The 12,534-nt window shown below is 35.6% G+C and overlaps 1 protein-coding gene across 1 annotated transcript; it reads left to right on the plus strand.

Annotated features, from left to right (window-relative positions):
* Positions 1-162: 162 nt before the first annotated feature.
* Positions 163-4,045, plus strand: LOC114362552 (heme transporter hrg1-B). Its single transcript, XM_028317998.1, has 3 exons — positions 163-496; positions 858-1,031; positions 3,347-4,045. Exons 1-3 carry the CDS (start codon positions 373-375, stop codon positions 3,502-3,504), a joined length of 456 nt encoding a protein of 151 aa, XP_028173799.1. The 5' UTR covers positions 163-372; the 3' UTR covers positions 3,505-4,045.
* The last annotated feature ends 8,489 nt before the right edge of the window (positions 4,046-12,534 follow it).

The raw sequence follows: 12,534 nt of genomic DNA on the forward strand, positions 1-12,534 counted from the left end.
TTTAGCGAATGTTTTTCGATAATAAAACGCAAATCCATGAAACGTTTTTATCCCCCCGTATAAAGGTTACTTTTTGTTCAAAAAGGTTACTTTTTTTTATATTTCTGGTAATTTCTGACTAGACCCGACTGGCAACACTGGGCTGTCCTGTCCGTCCAAATGTCAGAAACCGAAACGTCGAAAAAGACGTTTTTGTTGTTGACCGCGTATTGTTGACAAACTTTTCCACTAATTAATTGCAAGCTTTTCATCTCGTAGTTCGTAAGATTACACTTTTGTGGTGATTACGTTTTGATTTTTTGTCATCACAATATTATAAGTTTGCGAGTGTTCCGCATAGCTAAAAACAAAGAGTATAATTTTGGTGCCAAAATGTTGCGCACAAAAATTCATATTGTTCTGAGTGCCATCGGTGCAATTTTAGGCGTATCTGCATTTATATGTTTCTGCCTGGTCTACGCAAATGTTGAGGCAGGCATGTGGGCGTTGTTATCGGGTAAGTAGCTCAATATAATTTCATATTACATTGTTTTAAATGGACGGAATAATGATGACCTTCAAGGATCAATGCACTTGCAGGCAGTCTAGGTAAATAACACAAGTCCTTTCACTTGAACTTAAAGTGGATTATCCAGAAAAAAGTATAAAACAACAAACTTGTACCTAGTTTTCCATATTAAATACATTAATGGGTGCCTATTGTCTTGAAATAAGATTGTGTCGCCATTTGCTAAGCTTAAGCTTATTCAGATTTTATCATAAGTGGTCCTTGTGGTAACTCCTTCAGTTACACAAGAAGTTTGATTAAAATGTACTGCCTAAATACTTAAACTTTGAATGTTTATGTTTATTCACAGGTATCCATGCATCACTGGCTCTGATGCTGCATTGCCACTACCTAAAGGAATCTCTGCATGTGAACTTCTCCCGTAAAGCTCTCCAGTACATCGGAGACTTCGGCATGATTGGCTTTGTCTCTGGCACGGCGCTTACCTTATTCTACATATTTTTGGAGAGCTATTACAAAACAGGTAAAGTACTTTAATTTATTTTATTCTTCCTCAAAGGATTCCCACAGCAACCTGCTTTATATTCTTATTAGATATTTATTATTAAGTAAGAAGTAATACAAAAATAAAGTAAGATAAACTTGAAAAATCTAATTGTTACAAATAGATACAAAATTCTCTTACTGTTTTGTTGTAAAGTTTAATCATTATTATGTCCATTATCTCATTTCTTTAAAGTAGGTACCTAGTAATATGTCACAGCAATATAATATTATGCTTGAATTACATTATTTATTAGATAAGAAGTCACATGTTTTGATTATTGCTTTACATTGTTTGTCATACACATTAGTGTTGACCTTAATAATAAAAAGTCGACAACCTGCTATTTACTTAAATTTCCTTTTAAAGATAATAAATGGCTCTCAAATATGAATTAAAAACAATGTCGATAACCTTAATAACCTACTCATATTTTATCATTTATATTAGAGCTAGATTTGTAAAAAAATTTGAGCCTAGATAAAGGAATGTAAGAAGGGTGCTACTATTTAAATAGAGGAAGTTGTACATAATATCTTAATAAGCAAGACAAATGGGTTGCTAATATAAATACGCTGACAAAACGCCATCGCGAAATGCTATCGCTTTGAAATGAATCTTCAGGAGATGCGTGAAAAGGGATACCTACCCACTGGTTCAGGGAAGGTTCTACTCATACCACTCCACGCCGCGCGGTGCTAGTAGCATTTTGTTGGACTCATTTGCCACAAACCATCTAAAGTAGAAAATACAGTGATATTCCTCGTTCGTTCGTCGGTTTCAGCAGAATGACGCCCACTGCTTAGACAAAGGCCTTCCCCAAGGATTTCCACAAAAACCAGTCCTGCGCCGCCTGCATCCAGGCACCTCCCGCGACCTTCACCAAATCGTCGGTCTACCTAATGGGAAGCCTGCCCACACTACGTCTTCCGGCTCGTGGTCGCCACTCGAGAACTTTTCTGCCCCAGCGGCCATCAGCTCTGCGAGCTATGTGCCCCGCTGCCACTGCCATCATCTGATCACTGATATCATTCCTACTCAATGTAGAATAGAAGATTTTTTTCATCATTCTGCATACGTCAAACGAGTCTCTAAACACTCGACATCGAAACCAGTGTGCGTCGAATACGCACTATTGAGGCATTATCGACCGGCTTGTGTAACAACCGAGGTCTGTAAGCCGCCATCCATAAGAGCTGATATAAAACTGCTCACCCTCCCCTCTGAAATAAACAAATTGTTTTCAAGATAATCGTGTTGATTCAAGCCTGCAAAGAAGGTACCTACTAGCAAAAATTCACATTTCAATATAACTTGGGAATCGAACCCATGAACGCCGGATCGTGAGTCCCATTATCTAATCATCAGGCTACGGTAGCGCAAACGGCCTATTAACACTTTACGTACGAGGCACGCTGCAATTACGCCATCTTCGAGGTGCGTAGCGAAGTGGTGGCAAAATTGACGTGCCAAGCCACATTGCCCGCAAACACTCGACGTGGCATAGCGCCTCAACTCAACTCTTAATGCTTTCAATGTTTTTATAATTTGGTATAACTAGCATAGCGACACAAGACTGAGCTGACCCGACAGATATTTCCCCAATTTTCCGATGATTATTTGGATTGTTACAAATTTTAAAAAAAATGCTAGCCTAATCAGCTTTTGCACGAGTTCGTCCGTCGATTTTGCTTTGCCACAAAAAGTGTTAATCAGCAATGGAAAAAACGGTCGTGCGAAAAAGCTTGCTGTATCTTTCTTCCAGATTTTAACTTTAACCAATATTTCTCAAATCCCATCCAGTGAATTAAGCTTAAAAATTAACGTCTTTCGCATATTTTAACAATTTTGGATAGTGAACTTTCAGAAACTTTAGACTCCACAAAAGACAATGTCGGAAATTGGCGTCTTTTTTATTGCTCTGATTCTGCTCCACACTGATGGCTGGAGCCTATAAGATGGTATTGTTTGTTTACACATACAATGTCACTATTTTGTTGCAATTTCTTACAAAACTTGCGCGCAAATGGCAAACCTAATATGTAAACTCATCAAACTTGTAACGCTCGTAACTCAGTTCAGACTGAGTTTAGACGTAATACATATTGTTATAGTAAGTTTGGTTTATTACACTATGTTCAGANCACTATTTTGTAATCAAAAAACAAGGTTTGGTAGATGGCCGCGCGAAAAAAAAAAGACGCCACCTTCCATACAAAATCTGGCATTGCCATTTCAAAAAGCATCAATGCTTATCGTAAAACCAAAAGGTTTTCATATTTTTTTCCTTTCAGACGTAATGCCGATCCAATCCAGCATCATCATCCGGATAGTGTGGTCTTTCATGATGATGAAGTGGGGCCTCATGCTGTACTGGACCACCAAGAAGTACCTGCGAACCTACAACGACCACCAACTGTTTTCGGAAAACCCCAACATTGAGGAGACGTAAACTCCGGTATGTATGAGTTGTTATTCTTTAGACTTTCTGCAGACTACAGTTTTGTCGGCCGATAGCTGGGCCCGATTCTAATTTGTATGAAGAATCGCCCGATACCAATGTTCGCACTTTCATACTTCTCCATACTGATTAACAGCCCGACGCACACTGTGTGATATTGCCTTAGAAGCGGACACTGTGCGACGAAATTATCGGCCGACAAAAAGTCTGTAGTTTGCGGCTAGGCTTACTGTTATAACTTGAATATTATGAATTTATTCATGTCATTCATTACATTTTTCCTATTTTTAATAAACGCATCGTTTCAAGCTTAAATAAAGACTTATCTAGGAGTTAATATCATTAGATCATAAACATATTGCAATTTAAAATTAAATCTTAAACATTGGTGTAACCTTACATCATTCAGACAACCTCTGTAATAAAATTAACCATTTTAGTTAAAAAATTGCACATTTTATTACTACTTAAGGTGCTATAGTGTACATAATTATTCCAGTGCTTAATTAGGTATGTCTGCCTCTCTTACTGATCAAAAGGACAATGACCAAAAGTGGTCCAAATGTCCACCACCAATGAGACCTATATTGGCTTATAGTCCTTTAAATAGAGATTAACTTTCAGTATGGGACGAAAAAAAAATAAGCTGTCAGTAAAAAGTTATGACTGTTTAAAAATTGTAGTAGTTTACGCGCTAATCTCAGGAACTACTGGTCCGATTTGAAAAATTATTTTTGTTATGGATAGCCTATTTATTAAGGATGGTTTTAAGATAAATAACATCACCCTACAACCAATAGGGGCGGAGCAGTAAAGACAAATGTTGTAAAAATGGGAAATATTATTCAAACCATTTTCACGCGTACAAAGTCGTAGGCACAGTTAGTATAATATTTAATAAAATTCATCTATAATCCCGCGCCACATGCGACATGACATAACATGCGTAGATTAGTCCAAAATGTGCAATGGATAGAATGATATCAAGAACATTTTTCGGATGAAAAGGTAAAAAACAGACTTTTCATTCAGTCATAACTTTTTACTGACAGCATATTTTTGATTGCGGTTTGGTTATAATGAATCAGTATTAAGTAGACTATTTTACTACATAGGTCTCGTTAGTGGTGGACATTTGGACCACACTCCATACATTTTTGGTCATTGTCCTTTATGTTTTACGTTTAATAAAAACGACCATTTTGGCGGTAACGTTTTAGTTTCGCATTAAAATCAGTTTTTCAATAATTTATCATGCATATTCCACTCCACTAAGACAGATCTGCAATAAAAAATTATGAAACTCAGCATTTAAAATTCATGGAAATAATTGCTTTGTGATGTAATGTAGGTATCGAAATTGTGAAGTTTTTATAATATGCATGTCATGTGCAAAAGATTTTTTTTAATAATAAAACTTTATTAAGTATAATAGTTTAAATTATATCGTCACACAACAAGTTGTACCTGCATTGTGAATTTATGAAGTCTTCCGAATCTGTCTTATTAATAAACTGATCTCATATTTTATATTTACTCGAATATTGTTTATGAATAAAATTATTTTTGACTGGAACAAATTATTAATCGAATATTTTATAAGTGAGATCAGTTAAAATATTTTTTACATTGTTTAATGTAGTACGATGCTCTTAGATCTACTTTGGAGTTTTTTCTTTTACTAATGATGTACCAATCAACTTACATGTTAAGATTATCTGGCGATTGGAATTCTGGCCCCAATAGTTATCTAGTTTGTTAAAACTAAAATGTTACAATACGAGTCTGTATGAAGCTTTTATATCATAGATGTAACTATGATCGTAATGCATATTTATAAAACATATGTACTGCTCTATGTAACAAGCTGAACTTGTAAGTTAAATAATACCAACTAGTCAGTCTAGAAAATAACATAAATTGGCGGTAGTAGATCAAGTTACTTATAAAAAGTATTTTCTAAATTATAAATAAAACATAATGGTGTAAAGGTAATTTTTATCGTATCGAAAGAGTAGAGCGTTTTTTTTTTTCAATTGGCGTATAATTTAATTGTTTATTTGTATTTATTTGTTCATTTGTGAACATTACAATGTATCAGGGATAGATTTGTGATAACTTAGACTGCTTAATTCATACTCATCTTTTAAGGGTAAATAAAAAAGAAATCTCAAAATTTTGTTTAAAGTATTTTTAGGAATGTATCAGTAATTTTTATCAGGAACGTGCAAGATTTCTTTGATTATAATTTCAAATACTTATTAATTGCTTCGTAACATAATATCGAGCTTGTTAATAAAATGTATACAGTGTGTCCGGGCATGTAGTGATCAAACTTTAAGGGCGTAATCTATGGACAATTTTATCGGTGAAAATACTTTAAATTTGGGGCTTGACCCATTTCTCGCATATTTACAAGGATTTAAGTTTTTAATTTTAAGTTTTCACCTCCTCCTTCAAAAACAAGTGATAGCGTGGGTAACTTAACATTAATAAGCAAATATTTTATATCATGCGATAGCCAATAAAATTATCTACTAGTAGAAGTAGAAAACAGACACAAGTTTCATACATTTTAAGGGAGTAAGAATGGATTTAATTAGAAATAAACATGATTTTTTTCACATCTTTTTCAGTTATTTCCCAACACAAGAAAAACCAGGTCGTAAAGGTATATTTTATTTGCATTGTATTATTAGTATTTGAGTCATTCTACAAAACTAATGTAAATTTATTAGTCTACGTCTATTAGTTTCAACGTAATTGTTGAACAAAGATACCCCTTCCCAGCGGTTTCCATAGTTATCGGAATAGGTTGTGTGATTCTTTCAGGCAGTGCATTTTCGCATGTCGCGTGCGCTATGGAAACCGCTGGGAAGGGGTATCTTTGTTCAACAATTACGTCGAAAATAATAGACGTAGACTAATAAATTTACATTCGTTTTGTAGAATAGCTCAAATACTAATAATACAATGCAAATAAAACATACCATAACGACCTGGTTTTTCTTGTGTTGGGAAATAACTGAAAAAGATGTGAAAAAAATCATGTTTATTTCCAATTAAATCCATTCTTACACCCTTAAAATGTATGAAGCTTGTATCTGTTTTCTACTTCTACTAATAGATAATTTTATAGGCTATCGCATGATATAAAATTTAGGCTTATTAATGTTAAACTACCCACGCTATCACTTGTTTTTGAAGGAAGAGGTGAAAACTTAAAATTAAAAACTTATATCCTTGTAAATATGCGAGAAATGGGTCAAGCCCCAAATTTAAAGTATTTTCACCGATTAAATTGTCCATAGATTACGCCCTTAAAGTTTGATCACTACATGCCCGGACACACTGTATAAGTAAGTAGAGCGAGACGGGTTTATTGATATAGCCATCTGCTTTTAAAACGTCATTAATGTCAAAGAAAAGAAATAACTTTATTTACGTGTTTAATTATTATTTGAAAACCGGCCAAGTGCGAGTCGGGCTCGCGCACAAAGGGTTCCGTAGCAGCAAATATAATAAACTTATTATGTCAATTTATACACCTGGTGAATGGAGCCTAAACTCTCCCGATATTTTGCCTTGTACTTTTATGTATGAATATTAATTTTATATATGTATTTATAAATATTCCGAGCTAAAGAGGTGGCAAAAGCAATGGCAAACAAACCACAATCAATAGTATTCGGTTGTCGCTGAACACTTGGAAACTGAATACATGACTCCGATAGATACGGAAACAAGGCTTTTACATATATTTTTTGCGATTTTCCTAGAACACCAACAAGACTATCGTACACACGCAGTATTCCATTAATGTAATAAATACAACTCCAGTGCCCCACTAATCCCACGTCACCGTCATAAATTACTTGAAGGTGCGTCTCATTTTTAGGTACAGGTTCAATCAGTTCAGGGTGTTGAAATAATTCTAGCTCACGCGGTCTAAATGATGTGCACCGAAGTAACTTTTCATGAAATGCGCGAACCACAATACTGTAGCAATTTGGACGATTTATTTTATTTACAAGATCGGTATCTTATTGTCTATGATGACCGCAGTCAACATCACTATTACATGGATTCCTAACAATGAAGTAAGGCATTGCCTTGTGCCAATTTTACATAGATTTTATCGACACAAATTATGGAACTTCATAGGATATGGAGCAGGCCACGCCCTAAAATGTCCGGATGTCGTCATAGTATTATGGAATACATATAAAATACTTTTATTATTTCATTTTTTAATCCTCAAGTGTCCGTTACAATCTAATTAATATTTAAGTATTCAAAAAGTAAGAGATTAATTTTGATACTTTACTGCTGTGCCCAGGAATCTAAGGCGGTTTCTGACAATGTCCTTTCTTGCTGCTTGCTTTCTTTGTCATCTCTGAAACCTACTTACCCAAAATTCTTATTTCAAGCAGTAATCTTCCAATCTCGAGGTTCAGGATGTGGGTGCCATTATTTTTTAATGAACCGCTGCTCACTGTGAACGCGAATGTCGAGGTTTTCTGTTATTTTGCCCCAAAACGTCAACGTAATTTGCCGTCGCAAAGGTAACTCTGTGGTTTACGAGTTCTAATGATAATGAGGTGGTTCAAGATCATAATGATGCTGGTGCACTACAAAATAAAATTAAAAGTGAGGAAGATTTCACTTTTATAACTGTAATAGAAAAATCCAATTCACACTCTTCTTTTAGTTTTGTAACGAGTTCTGAGTAAGACCAGCTCAAGTGCCAGGTTTTATGAGCTGTATTTAGTGTTGCCAGGTTGCCCGGGAAATCCGGGATTGTCCCGGAATTTCGTATCTTGTCCCGTGTCCAGTAATTAGTCCTTATAAAATTACTTCTTTCTTCTAAATATAAAAAAGAAACAAGATATTTTTTACTATGGCTAGGACCCGACACCGTTGCGTTGTCCTAGTAATTGTCCCGGATTTCATAAGTTTATATCTGGCAACCCTAGTTGTAATAGATAGATTTACATATTACATGGCATAATTGACGCTTTAACGTACCCTCCCTAGGACGGAATTCAAATTATTTTCAGCCAGTCATTTTAAAGGTTGGTATAAGCCTAGTCCTAACTAAACTGGCAACAAAGTGGTTTTCAATTTGTATTTCTATCTAGGAAGAAAAGATCTTCGAATCTTGGAATTCCAACCCTCTACTTATGATGCTAAATTATGCAAATAATGATGTGATAATGCATCCTAATTGGGGTTTCGTTTGTTTTAATGATGGTAGATAATCATCAGCGTTTTAAAAAATTTAAACTGCGTAATTTAAATACAGCAGTGTTTATTGCTTTAGCCAAATTAACGACCGGTGAAGACTATTTTAACGTGAAGTAATCAGGTCAGATTGAACCCACACTTGCAACAGATCCGGTGGATCGGCCACTAAGCCAATCGCCCCATCACTACCATCCGACCATTGTAACGCACGCCGGTCTTTGTGTGTTACTTAGGGTTACCATCTAGAAATTCCTCTAATTTTTGCTGTGCCCCACAGGGTACATACTGTAGAGGTGCTCAAACTTCTTCTAGTATACTTTTCAAATGGTTTCATTGGAAGCTACTTGTGAGCCCCCATCTTCGCACAACACCTGGACCACTTTGGGAAGCATATATCCTCAAAAAGAGTAAAGAATTTGAACTTGAAAAATTAATCTGACATCAGAAAACGCTCAGCAATTACAAGTCGTTCACAACTTTTTTTAGCATACAAGATAGGAAAATTTTCATCCAACGCTGTGAAAGTAGAGGTTGCAGAAAGCCCAAACGTATGGTCACCCTATTTGCATTGCAAAAGCAGCTTTTAGAGATATAGGGTCGTGTTCCAGCAAACTAGTAGACAATAGGCTAAACGAACGAGCATTGTAAACATTACATGATAACGAAGGTGGGTCAAGAGAACGCTTAACTTAAGTAATACCTGACTGAAAGCGAGAAATGTAACATGAGGCCACTGTAACATTTATGTTAATTTTGAAGAAATCTTGCGTTCTCTTCACTGCGAAACGAATTTGGCATAAAGGAAAAAGAGTTCAGGGGCAGTTCCAGTAGGTTTAATGGTGCTATGAATAAACCAAGTCAGTAAACTTATGACAGGCGTAATCAATCACTAGGTGGTTGTAGCGAAAAGTAAATAGACAAATGTCTGCTGGCCATCCTGCTAATTACCTTGTAAATTGCTGCAGTGACGTAAAGATAAATGGACCTTTACTTATTTAGGTTTCGTGAACCTTTTCTATGGTTTGAGAAGCTTTTCTTTACAAAGGTCAAAACGTATACAGCGCAAAATACATTACCCTCATTTTTTCAGAGGAAAAAGTGCTAGCTTAAAGGTACCAGCTACAATACCACAGTTCACAAATGACCATTACAATGCAGTCTTATTGAAAGATGCGTTTCTAAAAATAGACCTCTAAGAACGGCCTTTACGGATCTCAGTAGGGAAATGTAGCACCTAAACCGGTTTTAGATATATAAAAATTGCATCCAAGTGTCAATACCCTAAGTTATATAACTAGATGCATAACATAAAACCTGCACGTACTTACCTGTTTATTATCCCCAGTGCTGCAAAATTACGTGGTTTCATTGTAAAAGGCGCAAAATCGATTTTGAATCCTACTTTCTAGGCTACATCTTGAATTTTAATCTGGTGTTACGTGAGATTTTTGCTCGTTTTGCTAAGAAATACTTAGAGCAACCGGATTGCAATGCACTGACTTGGTCTTATTTGAATGCATTTTAAAGTTGCATACTTGATATTACGAGTTTACTACTCGAACTATACTATACAAGACTGTTTTGGAGGAATAGACTTGATTTTTTTTACAGAAGTAACATTATTTTGGTAGAGTTAAGCGAAAATTACACTTTCCTGCCTGCGTCATTAATCTTTATACTTTTTCATCATTCTTCAGAATATTTTTAGTTTCAATTCTCTGATCAGCATTGTTGTGTTCCGGCAGTTAGAGGTAAAATAGCCAGTTCCTCCGTAGTTGAGGATTCCGGGTGAAGCTCGCTTCCACCTCTTCGGCCTGATCATCACTTACCATCAGGTGAGATACAGGCCAAAAGCTTCCTCGTTGTGGATAAAAAAAAATTGAACATTTGGGAGTATCAATACAAACTATATTATGTCACTGCTTAGCGTATAAACGTTGCTTTATTGATGAACTAGCATATCTGCGAGTTCGTACGCGTGAAAATCAAGACCTGTCATTTACAGATATCTTAGGTTTATAGAAACGGCTGCCTACCTCTAAATGCCAATGCCCGCGACTGGGTACACCCTGCTTATTATTCTGTGGTATTACGCAGGAACTAGTAGCGTTTATTTTTAAAAGGATTTTATCACATAATGCTGGCACTCAAGCCATAAAGTAACGACAATGATGCAACTGAATAATGCATGGCCATAAAGTGTCCTATAATAACATTCATAGTAAAAGGCGAATGAGCATGCGCAAGTCTTTTGATACAGGTTCTAATAAAGTTAACTCGAAAGAAAAACAAGACAAGTGCAAGCTATTGCTATAAGGGCTCCGTACATTTTATGGCATTACGTGCCATTATGTATAGGTACCACACATCTGTGGCATAGTAAATGAAGGTCAAGTTTAACAATCCCTTATTGTCCAATCAAAATCTAAAAATAAATTCCGCTAACAAATTATGTAGCTACTTCAATAATCAGATTCCCATTTTTATCAAAATGTTACTTTTAGTAGCTTGGGAATGGAGGGAAAAGACGCACGGTCTTTTGCGTAGCATATCTTCTAAATAAATAATCATCTAAATACAATAGCTTTTTTATGAAAGCTTGTAAGGCATTTGAAGAATCATGAGCTTACAAAAAGCTCTTATTAAAAAAGTAAATACCACTCGGATCGGGAGCTACAATGTTATACTCGTAGTAACAATACATGATGCATTCTCCGTAGTGAGTTTTTCCAATTAGAAATGTAGAGTAAATTAATATCTTAAATTCTTGAACATGTTGTAGTCTGTTCTACATGGCCGTGAAACTGTTATTGTTGCAGTTAATTTAGAGAAACTCGTTCTGTTGTTCGTAGATTTTACACCATTTCTTCCAGAAAATAGGTTAATTAATAGGTTTAATTAGCGCATGTCTGTGTATCGGATTAAATAATTACCTATACAAAATATCGACATAACGTTACTTAAACATTGATTCGTAGCCGTACAGTCCTATCAACTTAAGCTGAGAATTGCATTTGTGTGAGTGATCGCCAAAAGTACCGTTAGTAAAACACATACAAGTAAATAAAATTTTAATGTTTTATTAAAAGGAAGTCTATAAAACACTTGCTACCAATTGGGCCGATGTAACGACACTTGACACATCCTTTTAAATAAATAAATAAATAAAAACAGGTCCTCGCTCAGCATATGCCAAGGCACGAAGTACCTCGACGCTGATATTCTGCGAGCACCGTTTATAGAGAGGGCGTCCAGCCAGCCTTACAAAATACAAAAAAAAGACAAACTTTATAAAATTACAAAATAAAAACAGACTAAAAACTTTTCGTTCACATCTTTAAAATACGTATTCAATTTGCATAAAATTTCTTTCACTTGACTGCTTAATGGATTTCGTACAGGAAATTCACTTACAGTAGGAGCCATTTCACTAATATTTGGAACATAATTACATAAAATTACACGTATCTGCTACCAGTACCGGGGGTGAAGTGAAGTATGTGAGCGACAAGGAAGCGGTGCGTGGCGGACGCGCCGCGCTTCAGGCCGCTTGCTATAATAAACCATGCGCGGGACGCGCCGCGCTTCAAGCCGATTGCCACCCCAAACTATCGGTGTGCACTCACACAAATGCAATTCTCAGCTTAAGTTGAGAGGACTGTAGCTTAAAGTTTAAATAACTGAAAAAATGGCACGGATTTTATTTGGATGCATTCAAAAGTAATAGAACTACATAATGACAAGCTAAGACCGACTCTACTACATCATTAATTA

The sequence above is a fragment of the Ostrinia furnacalis genome, unplaced genomic scaffold (genome assembly GCF_004193835.3).
Source record: "Ostrinia furnacalis isolate ACB-3 unplaced genomic scaffold, ASM419383v2 OfSCF6580, whole genome shotgun sequence".
Taxonomy (NCBI): domain Eukaryota; kingdom Metazoa; phylum Arthropoda; class Insecta; order Lepidoptera; family Crambidae; genus Ostrinia; species Ostrinia furnacalis.

Excerpts from the sequence above, each read along its gene's own strand:
- LOC114362552 (XM_028317998.1), top strand. The coding sequence starts at position 373 with ATGTTGCGCACAAAAATTCATATTGTTCTGAGTGCCATCGGTGCAATT. Across the intron at positions 497-857 it reads CATGTGGGCGTTGTTATCGG|GTATCCATGCATCACTGGCT; the intron begins GTAAGTAGCTCA and ends GTTTATTCACAG. Across the intron at positions 1,032-3,346 it reads GGAGAGCTATTACAAAACAG|ACGTAATGCCGATCCAATCC; the intron begins GTAAAGTACTTT and ends TTTTCCTTTCAG.